At 36.7% G+C, this 21,531-nt stretch overlaps 1 protein-coding gene across 6 annotated transcripts in view; it reads left to right on the forward strand.

The window, feature by feature from the left end:
* Positions 1-21,531, forward strand: part of HEATR5B (HEAT repeat containing 5B) — a 60,804-nt gene that overhangs the window by 35,326 nt on the left and 3,947 nt on the right. For 3 of the 6 annotated variants that reach the window (XM_062572078.1, XM_062572076.1, XM_062572077.1), the window contains 11 exons: positions 787-968; positions 2,614-2,682; positions 4,860-5,039; positions 6,379-6,616; positions 7,321-7,581; positions 8,562-8,689; positions 8,869-9,013; positions 12,851-13,120; positions 15,566-15,790; positions 18,177-18,328; positions 21,276-21,489. In XM_062572078.1, the coding sequence (XP_062428062.1) occupies positions 787-968; positions 2,614-2,682; positions 4,860-5,039; positions 6,379-6,616; positions 7,321-7,581; positions 8,562-8,689; positions 8,869-9,013; positions 12,851-13,120; positions 15,566-15,790; positions 18,177-18,328; positions 21,276-21,489 (2,064 nt within the window). Of the gene's footprint in view, positions 1-786; positions 969-2,613; positions 2,683-4,859; positions 5,040-6,378; positions 6,617-7,320; positions 7,582-8,561; positions 8,690-8,868; positions 9,014-11,548; positions 11,661-12,850; positions 13,121-15,565; positions 15,791-16,502; positions 16,591-18,176; positions 18,329-21,275; positions 21,490-21,531 lie in introns of those variants that run through there. The other 3 variants (XM_062572079.1, XM_062572080.1, XR_009957897.1) reach the window with 3 other exon arrangements.

Below are 21,531 nucleotides of genomic sequence, written 5' to 3' on the forward strand. Positions count from 1 at the left end.
GCATGCCTCTGAAATTTCAGCTACAAAATGTATATTTTTTAACCTTGAGAGTTGAAAATATGTAGAGCTTTAATCATTTGTGATTTTTATTTTTTATTAATCACCCTGGATATTATGTTTTTAAATAGTGTATTTTCATATTATTTTTACAACATCTGGTAACATAAAACTGAAATTAAAGAGAGAAATAAAATGAATAAAAAGAGAGAAGAATAACCCTTAAAGAAAAGTTATTGAATTAAGTATCATTCTTCTTTTTTGTATATTTTCTTCTGTTACTTATGGCCTTGGATGCAGCTTTTGGGAGGAGGAGTAGAAGCATACTCAGTTTGGGGGTTTTAAACTTGACAAAGTTTACAGTTGCCCTGTATCAGCAGGGGTCACTGTAAGCATAAGACTCTGTCTTGAAATTTTTTTCTGTAGATACGAGGAAAAAAAATCAGTAAAATTGGCTTTATTAAATGTCTTAATTTCTTATAAGCTGCCTCAGCCACGTTTAAAATATTCTATTCAATGCAACCTTTGTATATCTCATATTTTGCTTTGTTTCAAATTTGGGCTTAAATTTTAAAGTTTTCTTAGGGATAAGGTAGAAGTATCATTAAAAAAAGGATAGATAGGTTGTTTTCTTGCCTGCCTTCTCCCACACACTAAATGGAGACCTTTGAGAAAGAATAGGTGACATTTGTACATGTCAATGAGGAAAATATTATGAATATCTGTCATATGTCAGCTTTTAAGTCCCTTAAGAATCTCTTGTTGTTGTTCTTTTGGTTCTGTTTTAAGGTGACTTTTTAGTACTCCATCTTTCTGACCTTATTCGAATGGCATTCATGGCTGCGACTGATCACAGCAACCAGTTACGAATGGCGGGTCTCCAAGCTCTTGAAGACATTATCAAGAAATTTGCGTCGGTTCCTGAGCCAGAGTTTCCAGGCCATGTGATACTGGAGCAGTATCAGGCTAATGTGAGACCTCCTTTATAAGTTCAGGAAATTGTATATTTATGCCAATATGCCAGTATTAGTTTGAGAACATTTTGTAACTTCAAAAGACCCGTGAAGAGATCTTTTGTGTGTGAAAATGTACTGAAGAGACTGTTTTACTTACCTCTTAAAAAATTATTTCTGTATCTCTTTCTATTTATTATAATTTAGTAACCGACAAAGTTAAAAATCAATACCTATTGATTCTTGAAAGCCAAATATTAAAAGGCACGTTTAATTTTTGGCAACAGTGGCATTCATCACTAGAATTAAGCATTTGTAAAGAATGCTGATTCAATTCCAAATTGAACCTGATAAATCTGTTTTGGGGGGAATTAATGAGTATGCTTCTGTTTAAATGAGAAATCTGCAAAATAAAGGAATGAGAGCTGATCAATTTAAGATTTATTTTGAGTACTATTAATTTATTTTGTTGGATTGCTTAATTCTTGTATGTCCTCTATCTTTGATTTAGAAAATTTCAATATAGGTAACACTAAAGTGTCAGTACTTCAAATTTAAGTACTGAAAGTACGTGACCCACCTAAAGGTCGTCCGAGGTTTGCTTACAGTTAGTAAAGCTTTAGGACAGTATAATTCAAAGAAATGTTTGTTTATTTTGCATATCTTACTGGCTTGCAGCTGTAATCAGTTTTGCTGTTTCTGTCTATTTGGATAAACCTTAACCTTGCAAACAACTGCATGTGTGACAAGATCAGTTTTTTACTTGGTCATGTTTCCCATACTAATAAATACTAGAGAAATTTATAAAACAGTATAATGTGATTGTAAAACGAAAGCTGGGTTTTAAAGCAATAGGATCTCATTTGTTCTCCTCTTGATCATTGTACTATTTTTACAGACTGCTAGAGAAATCAATGGTGCTACATTATATGCAGAGACTTTTTGAAATAAATGCTTTCTCTGCATGATAGGTTTTTTTTGCCAACAGTATTCAAAATGCAATTGATTTCCTGTTGCTTTGGAAATGAGAATGTTTGAAGTGAATATGTGAATATGATTCCAGTTTTATGGGAATGGGTGTCAAGAGGATGGGGCTGGACTCTTTTCAGTGGTGGTAAGTGACAGGACAGGAGGCAACAGGCACAAACTGAAACATAGGAAGTTCCACCTGAATATGAGGAAAAACTTTCTGTACTGTGAAAGTGCCAGAGTACTGGAACAGGTTGCCCAGAGAACTTGTGAAGTCTCCTTCACTGGAGATATTCAAGACCCAGCTGGATGTAATCCTGTCTAAGGTGCTCTAGGTGACCCTGCTTGAGCGAGGAGGCTGGACTAGATGATCTCCAGAGGTTCCTACCAACCTCAACTGTTCTGTGAAAAAGTCATTGTCTTCTGGTACACTAGTAAGTAGTTGAGGTAGTTAAAAGTAGTTGAAACTTAAAAAGAGTATAGGAAAGTAGAAAAAAACTGAGGACTTTAAGGAATGCTACAACACATGTCTGCTAGGTTAAATAAAAAAGATATGTTTTTGGTATAATTAGAATGTCAGAATTTACAGTCCCATCTTTGTTCATTTTGTGTATGTGCTTTAGCCTTGGTCAAGATTAGAAAAAGTATATTGAGTCACAGTTGTTTTAGTTGATTTTTTTTCCCTTAAAAACAGGTTGGAGCTGCTCTGAGGCCAGCTTTTTCCCAAGATACTCCGTCAGATATAACTGCAAAAGCCTGCCAGGTACAGAGGAACATATTCAGGTGGCATAATCCAAACTGAAATAAATTTCACGTGTTTTAAGAGTTGATCTGTATGATTTCCTTTCCTTTGGAAGAAGGATACAGAAGAAAAATAGTCAGAAATAGTAGTAAAGAACCAGAAAATTTTGTAAACCTAAGGTGTGATCTTTCTGGAACATCTTTAGAGTCTTTTAGTAATATGTTTTGCTGCTCAGAGGTGCAAAAGTCCTTTTCTGGCACCTACATCAGAAAATGTTTAGTCTTCCTGGAACTAGTTGCATCTCCATGTCAGTTCTGCATTTGTTACTGAAAGTATTACTTGTACAATGAAACTGATGCTGATGTATTTGTTCAGATGTCTTTCAGTTTGATCAAGTGTATTTTGGATTAGTACTGATTTACCTTTGTACTTTTATTTAGGTTAAGACTGTCTTAGATTTGAGAAGCTCTCAGTGTTCTCATACAGTCATAGTAACAACTCATCAGTGAAAATTCAGTGAAAGGCTTTTGGTTTTCTTCTTTAGTATGATCTTGTACTACTGTAGTTTTAAATCAGCTAACAGCTATATAGCTATCTTTGTGTCAGATATGTAATTTAAATTGTCTATTTACTGTAATTTAAATCAGTTAAATTACTGTAATTTAAATCTTTGGTTAACTAGGGTAATTTTGTATACATGAGAGTTTTATCTGATAAATTTTGGTCCAGCAGGACTTTGATTTTATTGTTTTATACTCCTCACTGACAGCAAAACTTGTAGACATAGATCAAGTATTGGTATAATTTGGTATTATACATACCAAAGAAGGTGTCCATTTTACTTTACAGAGAGTTTTTGTTCATTTAAAGCTAGATGAAGAGACAGTTTGTGAGAAAACATGTAGAATTATTTCTAAGTTGTCCAAGTCTTGCCCATTCAACAAGTTTCAAAGTGGACATGAAAACTTACAGAATTGGATAGTTGAAGATCAAGTCTAGATATTTAACACTGTTTAGAAATGACATAGGTAGAGATGAGCTGCACTGAATGTGCTGGGTATTGTTATTGTTTTGTATATCATTACTGAAACAGGGTTGTTGACTTGACCAGCAGAATGAATGAAGCTGGTCTTAAACTGTGAATAAATTATGGATTTGTTACAAATATATTTTCAGCGGTCCTGTCCAGTGCCCCTTCAGGACCAGTTTGTATATACTTCAGATATACCCATTATTCTGGCCATGAGAGGACATTCTCCCAAAGGCTTTCATAGAATCAGTTCTCTAAAAGCAAAAGTATTTGAAAAACCTGGAACTCTTGAGTTCTGTGTTTTTTGCTTCTGTTCCTTACCCCTATAAAACCTCCACCACAATCAAAGCTGCTCATTTGTATAAAGATAAATGTTACTTTTTTAAAAAAAAAAAAGCAGCTGCAACAAAATTCTTCTGTTGCCTGCCTTATGTGTGGGCATGACTATGTTTCAGAGGATGAATGCCAATGCACAGCCCAAGACATGAGCAGCTGATTTGTATGATAGTTGGACTTTAAGCACTTGTTTGATCAACTGGGGAGGAGGGGCGGGGGGGGGGGGAAGTGAGGACACACAACTGTCTGTCTTTCATGTCTGGTATTAACTTTCTATGATGTGATACTGTTGGTTTCACATAAAAGCCCAGCTGTTTAGAGGCTTTATCTCTTATTTTTCCAAATGCTTTATTGAAATTGTTAATGTGCTTGAAAGCCTCCCATTGCTCTGGAACTCTAATACGTTATTTGAGTTGTGGATTTAAAAAAAACATAGTTACAGATTGCTGACTGATATGTGGTTCAAAATGAATGGGGGAACCAAATCATACCTGCATAATTTGGCAGACACTTGGGAAGGGAATGAAAGCTTAGCTTTTTTTAAATCCTCCATAAATAGGGAAAACAATTTTAAGTACTGTGCAGTTTGTTTTCCATTTGTTTACCAGGTTGCCACTGCAGTACAATTTACAAATACAGTCTTTGTAACCACTCACGTGAGCAGTTCTCTCAATACAGGGGAATGGAGAAAGGAAAATCTCAGATTCATAATGTTAAACAGGAAGAGAGCTACCGAGTTTTATTTTAGAAACTTTTTATTTATGAAAAATTTATGAAGTTTTTTTTTTTTCCTTTCTACTAGTTTACAATGATTCTAAACTTTGTTGTTTAGGTATGTAGCACATGGATAGGAAGTGGTGTTGTAAGTGACCTGAATGATCTCCGCCGAGTTCACAACCTTCTTGTCTCTTCCCTGGATAAAGTGCAAGCAGGAAAAGGATCTTCTAGTCAGCTTTACAGAGAGAGTGCCACTACTATGGAAAAACTTGCAGTTCTGAAAGCATGGGCTGAGGTAAACATTTACCATTAAATCTTTAAACTTTTGAAAAGATTTTGCCATGTAATAGCAGCCTCGTACCTCAGTGGTTGTTCAGCCAGCGAGCCTTACACCTGCCACCCTTTTTTGTTGCTTTTCCTTCTCTCTATGTATTCCTCTCTATGTCTGTATGTTTCTTTTTCCACCATGCTCAGTTTTTTCATCCTGTTTCTCCAGATTTATAGTGATGCTTGTTTGCTCTTTCCCACTGTTATGGTTTTGTGTATTAAAGTACATGCCCACTTCTGTCCGATTTTGATTTTTTCCTCTCATCTTACTGCTCATAAATTAAAGAAAATACTTAAAAGATACTGTGATTCAATATTGCATTTAATTAGGTAGGAATTTCTCAAAGTGTTGGCAATAAATTATTGGCTTAATGTAGATGATGATGGGCAATGGCTGGTGAGTCTTAGAAGTATCTACAAATGGTGGAGTGAGCAATACTTACATTGCCTTGCTTCTAAATCATTACTTGCCTGTTTTGGGGCTCTACATATAATTACACAAATTATATTTGGTTTCTTTTATTGTAGTACTGTAAGGATTTTTTTCATTAAATTTTCTTGGAAATTGCTTTTGAAGGTATTAAAGGAAAATATTAACGCTTCAGCCATGTAGTGTTAATCACCCCATACTGTTATTTTCAACTTTGATATGAAGTAGAGCATCTGTTGTGTGAAGACATTTATTTCTATACTATTCTAAAAATATTCCTTTACTGAATTTTGATTATTTCCATGTTATTTATCTAAATATTTGAAAATCCTTCCTTAGCCCCCGTAGCATCTGTCAAAGACAGATGTATATGCTCTTGTATTCATGTAGCTGATATTCAAAGCCATTTTCACCTTTATTTTTGCAATATCTAATCTCTTTCCAGAAAGTGCAAATTATTCTAACTTAACTGGTAACTTTTAACATAGATCAATAAATCTATCTGTGTAGAGCAGCAGTGAAATTGATGCTTTTTTTAGAAAAAAGTACGTGCAGCCGGATTGTTTTAAGAAAGTGCTATTTATATCCCTAAATAGAACATACAGGTAGAAATAAAAGCGAAAATATTTAAATAAAGGGTAATTGCAGTGTAGATCTCTTTCCCTCCCTCCCTTCCCCCTCCAGTCATTTTCTGGATGACTTTTATGAGCTTCACCAAAAATAAATAAATAAATAAATAAATCTAATAGCATTTATGACCTAAAGGACTAAACTCTGAATCATCTGGTTATAGAATCTGTTACTTTCACTGGGGAAGGCTGCTTTTCTTCTTTTTAGCATTTTACAACCTGTATTTTCGTGTCTGTCTTTCTCCTAGGTGTATGTTGTTGCCATGAAGATTAAGAAGGAAGCAGAGACCAAACCCAAGCATGTTTCAAAGAGCACAGATGATGATGATGATGATTTTGGTGCTGTAGATGAGTTGCCACCAGACAGTTTGATAACACTTGTACAACCGGAGCTGCCTGCACTTAGCCGTCTCTGGTTAGCTGCACTGAAAGACTATGCTCTTTTAACTTTACCAGCTGAATTTGCTACTCAGCTTCCACCAGATGGTAAGCACAGAAATTTCTTTTTATGTTGTCATGAAGGATAGAATGAACTCTTACTTGAGATTTTAAATTTTTTCTATAACTTCTTTGTCAGACTTCTTTTTTTCTTCTATAAAAATGTGCATATAATAACATACATTCTTATTATGTATAGCTGGAAATTTTAAAGTTTGAGCTTTTTTTTTTTTTTTTTTTTTTTTTTTTTTTTTTCCCCAACCCTGCAGTCTCTAAAGAAGATATTCTGTATCTGAACTATGGTCAGATATCATTAAAACCAAGTTTTTGCAGAAATAAGAATATTTTAATTACTATTTCAGTATTTCAATTACTATTTAATACTTTGATATTAAACGTAAAAAAAAGTTGATGTTTATTATATGAGAAGCATAGTGTACCCTTGAAATTAGAGTAGATACTGTCTTAACTGAGCAAGGTACTGAGAATGCTTTGTATGAAAAACGAAAATGAAATCTGCTCTCTTACTCTCTGCTTACTAATCCATCGTGCCTATTGAAGTTTCTTATGAGAAGTACTAAGGTTACTTATTCACGTGGAGAATTCAGATGCACTCTCAGTAACAAGGATTATCTGAATATGTACGTGGTCAAACACACCCAGGGCAGACAGTGATGAATTTAGAGTAGGAGCTTTTTGTCTGTTATATGCAGAGACTTTCAGAATTTATCTTTGGTTTGCTAACTTAACAGGGGGAGCGTTTTACACTCCAGAGACAATTGATACAGCTAGACTGCATTATCGAAACTCTTGGGCTCCCATACTACATGCAGTGGCACTTTGGCTAAATAGTACAGGATTTAATGCTTCTGAGTCTACAGAAGAGGCTGCTGCAGCGATGCCTAATTCACAGAAACGTGCTACATCTATAATGCTAAACCAGGCACCTGGAACTCCACCAACCGCTAAATCTTTGCCAGAGATAAACAAAGATCGAATGCACTTAATTTTGGGTAAGAGTCATGAGCTGAGAGTTCTGTACTAGCATGTTACAGGAATAAGGAAAGATATTTTGTGTGAAATCTAGATGATTTAAAATGCAAACGCATAGTGTATCTTCTTCGACACTAAAGTTTGGAAACATCTATCGCTGTCTTTGTCTCTCTCTTTCTCTGCCTCCCATGTTCTTTATAGCTTTGACAGAATCTTTGACAGTGCGGTCATTTTTTTTAATAAACTAATTCTATATCTAGCTTATTTATATAATTGAACAATAAAATGAGTAGGTGCTATCCTGTGCTGTAATAAAATTCAGATAACACAAAATATTATCTGTAGGGTTGTATTCTTTCAAAGACCCTAAAGCTGTAAAATAAATTAAAATGCCTGCTGTGGTAAAAGCACAGTTCAGTAGAGACTGATATTTGACAAGTCATATGGACTAGTTCTTGCATCTATTTTTTTCATCTTTGGGTAGCACCCCTGTTTCAATTTGTTATCTAACAACTTTTAGTAGTGAATCTGGTCAGGTATTCTGAGGCATGCCAACAGATTGCTTAGATATACAAATGTTTAAAACTGGTTTTATGTGCTATATGTATCTTATGTATACTGTATTTTTGAAGCTTAGCTTTATCTTGGTTATTTTTACATTTAAAAAAGTTCAGTAAAATAAAACTCAAGATGGAAAGATTCAGAATTCTAACTTACAGATCTTTAGAACAAGGCATTAACTTGTTCAGTCTTCCAAGTTATCAGCTGTCAATATTTACTTATTTTCTTGTCAAAATTTTGGGGAAACAGGAAGAGGAAGGGAATATAGTCCTAGTATTCTAATATATTAAAGCTCTCTTTTCCTTTAAAGGAAAACAGAATTTGGAAATACGTACATCTTTCTTGAAGATATTAAGAACCTGCTGTATTTTAAAGAAATTTAAATGGAAAACCTACTAAAAATGTTTGTAATTTTTTAAAAAAATATTGTTCTTTTCAGGTGTCAGTATACAGTTTCTCTGTTCCCCACGACCTGAAGAGCCTGTTGAGCATGTTACATCTTGTTTACAAGCACTTCATACTTTATTAGATTCTCCTTGTGCTAGGATCCATATTGCAGAGGATCAGGTACTGTATTTAGTTCTTTCTCTTAGTGTGTTGTCATAATTAGCTTTCATAGGTCTTGAGCTTTCATCTATGATGATTACAAAACTTGTAATTATTTTTGTGAGGAAAGTATTTGCTTATAAGCAAGCAACATTAGGTCCTAAATCATTTTTTTTAATATGTATTTTGTTTTACTGTAGCTCCTTGGTGTTGAACTCTTGAGTGTGCTTCACCGACTCCTCCTGACGTGGGATCCTCCTTCAGTCCAGCTGCTAGTTACAGGAGTTGTGCAGCAGATAGTAAGAGCAGCTCAAGATTATCTGCAGGAAAAAAGGAACACTCTAAGTAAGACTTTAAAAACACATCATGTTTTGCAGAGTAAATAAGCAACAGGTTTTCATATTGGGAAAGACATTAAAATGTGTTAGAGTACACTGAGGAAAAAATTGCTGTGTATTCCACAGATCTCTTTGATATCTCCATAATCTCACCTGCTGATTTCTTAACTCTTGTAAGATGCAGTTTTTCTTCTCCTGTTCATCCTAACAGTCATTCTCTTCATATCATGGTTTTAATTCATTTTTCTTGAAAATGGATGACCAAAAATATACCCCAGCAAACCAATATGGTCTTACCAGTACCTTCCTCAGTTTCATTAATATTTTTCTATTGACAGCATCTTAGCATTCCATATACTTTTCTTTATTTTTCCCCTGAAGTTTGGTGGTTCAACATCACATATAGGGTCCTGCAGTGTGTCCCTGGCTGAACTGGCATTCAAGAGGTGATTGAACTGCTACTGGAACCGAAAGACTGTGTGAAAAGTTGCCCGCCAAACAGATGATCTTGCGGGGAAGTAGAGCAGGTTTGCATCTGACCTCTTACTTAACTGACATTTAGAGAGTGTTAGCAACCAGGAGTTGTGGGAACAGGATGTGCAAACAGCAGTAAGGCAATTGTCTTGAAAAGGAGTGCTCATGGGGCCCAGAGGTGCTGCTCAAGACTGTACAAGACTGCTAGAATCAGCACAATGATGGCAGTGACATATGGTAAGACACAATCCGCTGTGTGAGCAGAAGCAGTCACCACTAGCACATCAGAGGTGTAACAAGTCAGAGACCTGGCTTGAGATTCAGGTGAAACTGCTGTTTTGACTGTCCTCCATTTGCTTCTCCTTGCAGCCAGGGCTAGGGGTGACAGTGATCTCACCTGCAGGATGTGAAGGTAACGGACACAAAGGTGAGCAGACTGTAATGTCAGGAAAGGCAAGTAAGAGAATGACATATTCTTCATAGGGATCTTGCAGGGCAGCAAGCCAAATTCTACATGTCACAGGAGGAGGGACAGCCAGAGGCTGTGCTGCAATAGGAGGAGCTTGCAAGCTTGTGACTTCCAGAAGCAAAAAGGCTTTCTCCATCTCCAATGTTCAGCTGGAGAATAGCTTAGGGCCCTAGCAAGAGGAGAGAAGGAACAAGTTGTCAGGGGAGGAATTTGGGCCAGCCATGCCTCTCTGTCAGCTCAGAACTGATAGCACTAAGAGGGAGTAAAGAATGATAGTGGTCAGGAACTCTTTTCTGGTTTGCTGCAGAGTGCCTAATCAAAAAGAGGAGGTGCATGAAGCCATCTTAAAACTACTCGAAGAAGCTTTCCACTTGCAGGGCTTGGGAAACTTATGAGAGACTTTAACCATCCCACAATCTGGTCAAAGGGCCAGGATTTGTGGGATTGTGCAGGATGCTAGCAATTTGAAGATTTCAGGAGCGAGTGTAGGAGGTGCAATTTTTTGGTAAGTGTATTGGACTGTGAGCAAGGAGGTGCTCACTGGGTCTCCCACTTACCAATATAGAAGAAGTGGTCAGTGATATGAAGGTTGATGGCAGCCTTCACTGGTGGAGCAACCATGAGATAGTGGAGCTCAAGATCCTGAGAAAAGTGAGGAAGACAAGTAGCAGACTGAAAGTCCTGGGCTCAGTAGACTTGGGCTTGTTCATGGACCTTGCAGATTATCCTGTGGTAAGCTGCCTGGAAGAGCAAAGAGATAGTTGTTCAGCTTCAGGGACAGGAGGGGTGGCGGGAAGAAAAACAAAAGCAAAGACCAGCTCATGATAATATGCAGAAAGCCGAACAGGCATGGCAGGAGGCTGACTTGGCTGAGCTGGGAATTCCTGGCTGGAGTGAGACTGATGATGCATGTGAAAGGTAGCAAAGAGGACTTCTATAAGTATGTTAGCAGTAAAAGTAAGACCAGGGAAAATGTGGGCCTGCTGCTGAATGGGGTGGATGGCCTACCTCATGGGAAAAACTGAAGCAATCAATACCACCTTTGCCTCAGTCCTCACTGCTAAGGCCTGTTCTTAGCCCTCCCATTTCTTTCTGTCTAGTGACAAAGTTTGGGGGAGAGAAATGCTCTGCACAGTAGATGAGTATTGAGATGGGGCTGCTTAGATGAAAGCTACACATATCCTGGGACCAGATGGGATGCATCTGAGGGAGATGGCTGATGACATGCTGAGGCTCCTGTCAGTCTTTGAAAGGCTGATGTTATGTCTAACTTGAGGGTTTTTTTTTTCTTTGTTTGTTTTAAAGAGAGGTTAAAAAAAGGGAGGGTACCCAGAGAGATTGGCATCTGCATCTGTGGAGATATTCAAAACTTGACCAGACAAGGCCCTTAGCAACCTGCTGTAGCTTTCACATTGGCCTTACTTTGAGCAGGTGATTGAATTCAGATTGCTCATGGAGGTTGCTCTCAACTTTAACTTTTTCTGAGATTCTCTGATCAACAGGTATACTTAAATCCTGTTCCTCTACCTTTGTTTATATTGAACTCTACTACAGTTCATTCCCATTTTATTTATCCCTTCTTCTGGTGTGACATTTCAGCTTCTGATGCTTGGCTTAAGCTTTTCATCAGCAAATTTCATTAGCTTGTTTCTACTTTACCTAAGAAGATCCTTGATCAGGATATTGACATCAGTCCAAATGCTATTCTGAGGTATGTTTAGTAAACTCTTCCTTTTAATAGAGCATCTTTTTGTTTAGTCTTTCCTTCACCATTTCTTTAACAGTCTCACATAGGATGTACCCATCTTGGGGGCAGGCTTAGCTGAGTTGGTTAGAGCATGGTGCTGCTAATGCCAAGTTTGCGGGTTCAATCCCCGTATGGGCCACGCTGAGGGTTGGACTAGATGATCTCCAGAGGTCCCTTCCAACCTTACCATTCTATGATTCTCTGGATAAATTATGTTCGGCTGGCAACCTAGCAAACAGTTTATTATGTCTGGTTAGGTTAGGTTAGTTCTGCTATATTTATTTTACCTGAAAGAAAAAAAGCAAACCCAAAGAATATTTATCCTGTTAAGGCAAGCTACGTTCTTGATCTGGCACTGTGTACTGTTAGAAAAAGATTATTAGCTTGTACCCATATTTCACATAAAAATAGAAGATTTTCCTGGAACTTCAGGAGTCAATGCAGCTAAAAATGTGAGCTCTTTTCCCTTTTTGTGAATTAATGGCATTGTTTACCGTAAGCCCAGTAAGTTGCATTTTTCAAGTCAGTTAATGTGATAACACTAGAGCAATCATTTGAATTCATAGGGGCTTCACAGGAGTAGTGCAGGCCAACTTTGACTTCTGAATCTCTGTTGCTGTTTAATAACAATGTGTAGTGCGAGAAGGAAAGACTGCAGCTGGTAACATTCAAAATAGAGACTTTTTGAACTGAGCCCTCTGAAATCATGAGGCTAGACTCAAAATCCTTCAGTGCTTTTCTGTTCTTTTATGACATAATCAACTTAAGCTGAAATAAGATTTTGGCATGGTGTAATACTAATATATAGCTATTAAATTAAGAAATATTACCATGACTTTATTTGGTAATCATTGCTGTTGCTTTTGCCACTAGGTTTAAAAGAAAAAAATAGAATAACTGCTATGTTTTTATTTCATGCATTACTTTTTTTCTAGTTCTAAATGGATTTTAAAAATGTACTCTTGCAATCACAACACACATTTAAAATTCCTTTAGGTCATTTTAACTGGAGCATTTACTTTAACATGAGTCATGTTTGTCATATCTAACTGGAAAGCAGCTTTTTTTATGACTTAACCTTTTTGCAGAATGTTCCATATAGAGGTTTTTTTCATTTTGAACTGCCTGCTCAGGCATTCCTTTCCTTTTTTCAGATGAAGATGACATTGAGGATAAAGAAAATTGCCTTCCTTTAGGAGAGGGAGGTGAAAGTGGTGGTTTGGTGCCTGGAAAATCTCTAGTCTTTGCAGCCATGGAACTGCTCATGTTTATCCTAGTACGGCACATGCCACATCTAAGTTCAAAAGTGTCAGATTCTCCAAGTCGCATCTCTGCCAAATCTCATCTGTCTGAGGAAAGCGCTCGTCTTGTGGCTGCCACTGTTACTATACTGTCTGACCTGCCTTCTCTATGTTCTCCAGCAGGTAAAGTATGGTAACAAAATACAAATGATGCTAAGAGGAAACTGGCTATAAATACATATTACAGACTACTTTAAAGGTCATCTGTTAAAAGTGATGTTTAAGTTTAATTAAGAACTCAAACTTTTCTTGTGAGCCAACATAAAGAAAATTACATGGTTTTAAGTTTCTGTGTGTGCGCGCTTTTATCCAAATTAGCCAATTAGCAACTTTTATCCAAATTTGCTAAAGAAATGAAGTGTATGCCATTGTGATTTTGTAGGGTGTTTTTTCCGCTTTTACCTCTCATGATTTTTGAAAATTTTTGGTCAATTGTAATCATATTTTAAAAGAAGATACACATATTAAAGATTACTGAATTACTGAAAAGTTCATGAAAAGCAGCAGCTGGATGAAGAAGAGAATCTCGTTGAGGAAAAGATTAGCACAATTCAGCTGGGGTATGCTTTGTTTTGCAGCCATTGGCTGCCAGTCATCCCAAATGTAACTCTGAACTGAACAGAGCTTGCTTCTGCCTGGGGAGCCTGTCAGAAAGGATGTGAGTAAACTAGGGTAATTGCACTGAGTGGAGTTCAGGGGTAAAGGACACAAATGGATAGGAAGCTGTTTTGCTTTTCAGGGAACAAATTGTTTGAGTTGTGCATCTCATCCATCTCTGGGAAGCTTCACTCACTGATGTATGTAAAACATTCTGGAGGTTTGTCCTTTAGTGATATGCATGGTAAATAACATATTTAGACAAAAACATGCTTAGAAAACTACATAGACTCTCTACAAACAAGCAATTCATGCCCTATGGTTCTCGTTAAAACATAGCAAATTTTGAGCTGGTCTGGAATCCTGCTCTATTTTATATTTTATTCCTGGTTCCTTTTTCTTTCTCCTTATTTTTGAACAAGAAGAGTAACTACACTACTTCTGTGTTGAACAGGATGGAGATGTGATTCCAAACACATGGGAATGACCGGTAAAAGTCTAAAGAGACTATTAGAGTAGTGAACTTCCTCATCCAGAAGATGTAGCCAGCTGATTGCTGTAGGGCCGCGGGATAGTATATACAGAAATGCTTGTGTTATTTGGATCTTTGGATGTCAGAGAAAGTGAACAAGGAGAGTGAATCACTTCCTGAGACTGACTGGTTTATTTGTTTCCTCCTCTTACTTTTATACGTGAGCATCTTTTGATCTCACCTGGATGTGATCCTGGGCACTCTGATCTAGAGTAACTGTTTTAACAGGGATTTGGACTACATCTGCAGTTGTCCCTTCGAACCATAATGATTCTGTGATTCTTTTGAGTGTGTTTATCTTCAAAACATTCCCCAAAGTAGGAAAACAGTGGGGTTTGAGTTACCATGGATGTGGAAAATGAGGCATGGAGATTTGAGTTAGACATGCAAAGCAGCTTGATGGTCTGAAATGAGTTATTGCTTGGTAATAAGCACCTAAACCCAACAGCACCCTTCTGTCAGTCCTACAGGTGCTAAAAGTCTGTATGTATTACTGAAGCTTATTCTAATGATGTTCCCACATGTCTAAAGTAAGGTTACATGTTATTTTACCAGTATTCTCTGAGTTGCCTGATCTGTGCCTAACTTGCACCTGCAGGACTGGCTACACAAAACATACAGGTAGTTGTTGATTTCTTCAGGAAAAAACAAAGCTATAGGAGGATTCTTTTGTTATCCTCTGTATAGAGTAGCCACAGGGTTACACCTTTTCCTAGTATGAGACCTCCAGATTAACTTTCCTGCTTTGCTTCAGGGGCTTGAAACACATCTGCTCTTTAAGGTGGTGCCCTAATTTGATTTGTATACCTGTTTCAAGAGCTGTTTGCATGTGTGTGTGTATATATATATATATGTGTGTGTGTGTGTATACATACATATATATATATATATATATATATATATATATATATATATATAGTTTATAAGATTCTGTCCATATGCAGATTCTGTTAAGGTATTTAACACTGTGGATGTGTTCAATGGGGAAAGCCTTATTCCCTATGCAGAGCATTATGGCTCTCATTTCTGAATCCTGTAGTAACTTTTTTGTGGTTTAGTCATGGTTTGGGGAACAGGACTTGGTTCTGTTGTCTTGCAGTTTCTCCAAAGTGCTGAACCAATCTCTTTGACAAAATCATACCATGTTTCATATGCCACATAGGGCAAAACTTTAATTGCTGAATATCATTCATGAATTGATTGCAAGATTGTAAGTGTTGGCTTGTATGACTGATTATGATATACTTCACTAGTACTGATAAATAAATTTGTTCCTAAAATACTGAACTGCATATATCACTTGTTAGCTGAATTACAGTTTATCTCAGTGTATCCTTTATTAACCATATGTATCCTTTTGGGGATATATATAACTTAAAGAAGTTATCCACCATACTTATTGGAATTAACTTCAGAAAATGTACTTTGCCTTCTTCTAGGATGTATGACAATCCTACCCACTATCCTGTTTTTGATTACAAGAGTACTGAAAGAAACAGCAGTAAAATCAGCAGATAATCAAGTCCCGCCCCCAGTTGGTGCAGCCCTTCAAGGGATAAAAACTATTGTTACTCTTCCAACAATCAAGACTGATGAAACTCAAAAGCAATGGACAGGTCTTATCCGCAGCACTCTGGCATCTATCTTGGAATACTCTCAACCTGGTAAGCAGTTTCCCTGTATGGGAAAGTTAAAATTAGAGAGAGCTGGGTTTTGCTTTAGTGAAAAGGGAAGTGTTGTTTCTGTAATTTAATAGGCTGCGTGTCTAAAGATTGGAGATTAAAAGCAGTGATGACTTGCTTGTAAAACTGAAGTGAGAGGAAGACCTGAGTTAACACAACTCTGTGCACTTCATAGGCTTTGTTAAGGACAAGCACAACATTGACTTTGAGAAAAAAATGATTTTTATCTCAGGAATTACTATTTCAGATTTATGCTTCTTTGTCTGTATTCTTTGACAATATTTATTAAAACCTCCTGTTTGAAATTTTGCCTTTTGCAACTCGTTACTCAGCCTTTCTCACTAAGGTCACTTCTCTCAAGGTACTCTTCTGTATCAGTTCAGACTTCTTCTCTCATTTTGAATCTCATTAAGACGTAATTATTTCTCCTTCTCTAAATTTTCCTTAAGTAGACCTTATCAAACTTCATAGTTTCAGCTAGTGACTTGTTTCTGGAACTTGGGAATCTACCCTCTGATACCGATCAGTCTTTCTGATATCTGCTGAACGTCTCAGTAAAGTCTGTCTGAGTTCCAAGCTGATATCATTTTACTTCCTGGATTATGCCACAATTTCTGTGGCTACTGGAAATTTAGACCTCTTGGCAAGACCAGAACAAACTATCAGTTCTACCCCTTCTTTCCTCTTTCCGCAGAATACCTGCTAGCTTAAGAGTGAGATTTTAGTTGCCAGAAGAGTGTTTGTAGAGGAACTGATCTCTTAACAGAAGCTGTAATTGCTCAGTATGATACATCAGTTCAATACATTGAATTAAACCTCAAGAAGAATGGCAGTCAGTGTATCTTTAAGTGTTTGCTGATAGGATTCATATAGTCTTCATGACAGTAAGTATTAAAAGTGAACGAGTGTGGAAACAGCCAAGGGATAATTGTAGCAAGGCTCATACTGAAGTAGGATATTCACAATACTGTTACAGGGTTTCAGTGGTGAAAAAAGACTCTTACCCTTGCCAAAAATCTCTTACCCACCAGCAGGATGTCTACTGTGCCTCTTTAGAGAACTACAGGCTGCTTCTATTGGTTAAGGTTCGTACTTTGCCTTGTACTGGAAAGCAAAAAAAGCTATACAGTCTCAGCTGCGTAGTTAACAAAAGAGAGACAGAAAGGCTTGTCATTTGCATAATAGTTCAGCCAAAAACTTCCTATTACGTCCCCCAGTAACCATTTATACAGATTGAAGAGAAGCTTGAATGGAGTTACTCATGTGAGTTATAGGAAGCGAGCAGGTAATTGCAAACAATCCTGCGATTGTGTGAAGGGGAAGGATCAGTGGATTGTGTTATCCAAGTCAAAATTCTAATTTTATCTGTCACATCAGCTCTATTTTCTGACCTTCTGTTATCATAAAGGTCTCCCAGCCTTTTTCCAGAAACATTACTGCCTTTATTTTGCAGACTTCAGAAATCTTTCTCATTACCTTGCAAGAGCATGTATCTGCCTTTTCCTCTCAAATCTTCTGTAGAGTGAGGCATATCACATAGACAAGAATCTAAGGAAGATGTACTGCATGTGCTTTGTCACCTAAAATGTTTGGGGTCATATCTGAAGCGAGGTTTCACATCATGGCTAAGCCAATCTAATGACTAGCTGACACCTATAAAGGAAAGTCATGCTGCTTTTCCTGCTGCTGGCTGTGTATTTCTGCTGTTTCTTTGATTTGACTTACAAGGGAGAACAAAATCAATCTGGGCAACAAAACTAGCAGAAAACTACTTTGTAGTAAGTAGGAAGACAGAGCTGGTGCAAGGAAAAAGGGATCGCACAGGCAAATTCAGATCAGCCTGAAAAGGAGGGATGGTTAAAGCAGGACTGCACTTTTTCATGGTGGTTAGCTGTTGGATCAGCTTGCCTATTATATGAACCCTCATCCAAAGTGAAAATTGTTGTCGTGTTAGATTTTTATCTTTTATTCTGCTGTATCAACTGAAGAGATTAAAAAAAGAATGTGTATTTTGAAATGGGAAAAGATTTTAAAAATATGCTTTTTTTTCCTCCCTATTGTTTACACACTGAAAACAAAAAAAGACTTGGTCAGAAAGTGTTGATGATGATTTGGCTTGATATTTAAGTTTCAGAAAGTTTGACTCACTTTCTTAATAAATAATTATTAGAATAAGATTACTCAACTTTAAATTGTCAGTCACAATTGTTAAGTGACTTGGTGATGAGTGTATGCATATTTGTATGCAGCTGCAAGTCATTTCAAGTAAATTTATTTCCTGTTTGTGAATTTATCTCTGTTCACGGGGGTTTACTAAACAAATTTAAACCTTTTTCAGAGTAAGCTAACAGACTGTTTTGTTTTTCAGAAGCCTCTAAACCAATTCTTGATGAAGTAAGCATACTTACTGCTATTGCTCTCTTTCTCTGGTCAGCAAGCAGTGAAATAATTGGAGTACAGTCTTTACAAAATGGATGTATGAACAGATTTAAAAATGCATTAAATTCCTGTGACCCTTGGGTAAGCTTATGATAAAGGAGTGTGAATGCTGCATGCCTGAAAAAAAGTAATTGTGATATATTTACTGTGTTCCCTGAATTTTTTGTTGTTTCTTTACTTCAGAGACTTCAGCTGCTGCTTGTCAAAATAACTAGGATTTTCAACAGTACATTTTAGAAATGTTTAATGAGCAGATAAAACAACCTAGCTAGGTGCTTCTGTGTAATGTCTGTTCATGGCCTTGTGCCAGATTCTTGACTCAATCTTTTTAAAGAAAAATTGTATCTTTGTTAATATATGAAATTTGGTTACCAAAGAATAGTGACATTTCTACATTAATTATAATATCGACAAAACTTATTTTTCTACAAATAAAGTACAGCCCAAATTCCTGATGAGCTTTATATTTGCCTGTGCAAAACCTGTGCTCATTTTATGTGTTCATACAAATTCCCATTTGAAACCGATGTAAAATTCAATTCTAAGGTCTCCATCAGAACCTTTACAGATTATGAATTATCCGTCTCCTCATTTCACTTCTGTCCTCTGGTTTATCTTTATGAATTATCTTCTGAATTAGTTTCTCACTAAAGAGAGAAACTAAAAAGTAGTACCCTCACTTTGCTTAAGCAGGCTAATGTACTATATAGTTACGCTTAACATAACAGACGTATAAATCCATTTGTTTGAACAGATATACAAATTTGCAGGTGGGAGTTAAAAAAATCTAATGTTTCTACAAGCAGAGATTCTTCTGAGATTCCTCAGAAGAAAAATATGCAGAAAATGCTGATGTATTTAGGATCACATTGAGGCATTTGGATTTCTGTTTAGACTGAGAATTCTTCTCTGCAGCAGATTGACTTTCTCCAGTGTAGCTATAAAGCTCAGTTCTTTGCTGAAGCCTAATTTACGATGGAAAGCTGCTTTTAAGATTTTAGTGAGTGAATGGAAGTGTCAGTTGTATCAAACAGAAGCTTTTATATCTTATTCTTTCTCAGCTCTGTATAAGCATGCAAACAGTACAGTAGAAGTACTACTTTGTCACTTTGTCCACCCTGCTGGAAAGCTATCAGTGAGCTGGAGCTAGGCACTATTTTTGTAATTCACAGAAAATGCTTTGATAGTAGCCAGACTGTGTCCACTCTTCTCTGCTCCCTGATGTGCAGAACATAGTCTGTGATACTTGTTTGTTTTATCTTATTTTTTAAAAAATAGAAAGCATATGTATTGGGGCCAGTAGCTAGATACCTGTTTGTAATAAAAACACTACATATTGAACTGATTACGGAAAAAGAATCCTAAAGAAGTATTGCTGCCTCATAAGAAATAGCAGGAGTACGTTTGAAACTGTGATGACCTGCAACAAAAGCCTGAAAGGTTAAATACGCTATACAGTGTACCCTGGAGGGTGATGAATGCAGGTTCATTTTGCCAGTATAATGGAAGTGATTTCTAGAGCCTTAGGCTTTCAGTGGAGACACTCTTGTCTGTCAGTCTTTAATGGATAAGTTTTGCAAGACAGTGTGCCTTACAGACTTTAAAGAAATCCTGGTTTTATCTCACAGGAGTTCTTGTCGTAGTCTTCTGTGAATGTAGACTAGTCAAAATATTAGCACACACAAAATGAAGCTTGAATGATATTCTGCTGTCAGATACAGTCTTAAAAACCTTTTTTGAATTAAAAATTCTGCGTGCATGTAAGAAAACATTTTACTTTTTATTTCAAAGGCTATTGTACACTTTGAGCTAATGAAAAGGGAAAGAAAGGGAAGAGAATGATTTGGAGAAGTGTGGAGAGGTATAGAAAGAACTTGTTGAAACAGATCAAAGGTGATGCTAAGACACTAAGAGAAGAAGTTCTGCCATGGAGCTCTGTCAGAAAATATAGAAAAAGCGTTAGAAGTGTTACTACTTCAGGCCTTAAACACTGAGCTGTACAGAGCGCCTGCAGTCTTACAGGGAATTAATAGCAAACTGAACTTTACTGCATAGCTTGTAATACCTTATTACTAGTTTTATTTTTTAATTTATTATATATAAGTTTTTAGTCATTCTCAGATCTCCTCACAGATCATTGTATTCAATAATACTTCCTCTAATATGTTCATGTTCAGAACATGCTTGATAACTCAGCTTGTTTTGATTTGAGTGCAGTTTACAAACATGCAGCATTTTGTCCTGGTATTTGTTGGGACTGTACATTTTCTATTGTTCTGGATTATTTGTAGGGCATTTTGGAGGAAGATTTTTATGTTTTTTATACCCAAGTCAAATCCATTCACAAGTTCTTTTAAACAAGATTATCAGTGAGTCATTTTCACAAGGATTAACTTTTTTCTCTGCAGTGAAAAGGGGGAGAGAAAAATATAAGAAAGAAAGGAAAAGAGGGGGCTCTTGATCCAGATCACTGTATGACTATGCGTATACTCCTATACTACTACCAGCACAAGAGGAAGAATTAGAAAGAAGGACAGACAGGCCTGCTGCTTTTGGCAGTAGTTTTGAACAATGTTAGAGCAACAAGGTCACTTAAGTCTGAGTCCTTTTTGTGGGTTGCTTCAGGCTGAGAGTTGAAATAGCATTTCATGATTTTGCAGATACTTCCAGTATTGATGCTGGTAGATCTGAGACTTGAAGATCTAGTTTTCTGTGGAGCTGTGTAACTGAGTTGTATGTCATCAACTTCCTTTCTTTCTACCAAGTTCATATAGCTACTGGCTCCTTTGTACCTGCATGTTCTTTCTGACTGGCCTCCCTTTCTTGTATTGAAAACTGAGCTAACATTATTTTAGCAGATAAACTGTCTTGCGTTGCTGCTTTCTTCTTACTCAGTGTGTTTTCTTTCTCTTTAGTCTTTTTTTAATCACCTGTAACTCACTCACATACATAGATAGGGGATTTGATTAGAATTCCCTCTGTTAACAAATAACTTTCAGGACAATGTTATCTATCTTGATTTGACTAGGTTCAAGCCAAGTGTTATCAGCTTCTGCTTTCTGTATTCCAACATACCAATCGTGCCCTGTCAACTCCATATATCCATTCACTGGCTCCTATAATGGTTGAGAAGTTGAAAGCTGTGGAAAGGAACCGTCCAAACAACAACACAGAGCTGTTAGCAGTGCAGGAAGGAATTAAAGTTCTTGAAACATTGGTGGCCCTTGGTGAGGAGCAGAATAGTAAGTATTTAGTTTCTTCAAAGCATCTGTAATTCTGAAATG

Source organism: Rhea pennata, chromosome 3 (assembly GCF_028389875.1).
Source record: "Rhea pennata isolate bPtePen1 chromosome 3, bPtePen1.pri, whole genome shotgun sequence".
Classification (NCBI taxonomy): domain Eukaryota; kingdom Metazoa; phylum Chordata; class Aves; order Rheiformes; family Rheidae; genus Rhea; species Rhea pennata.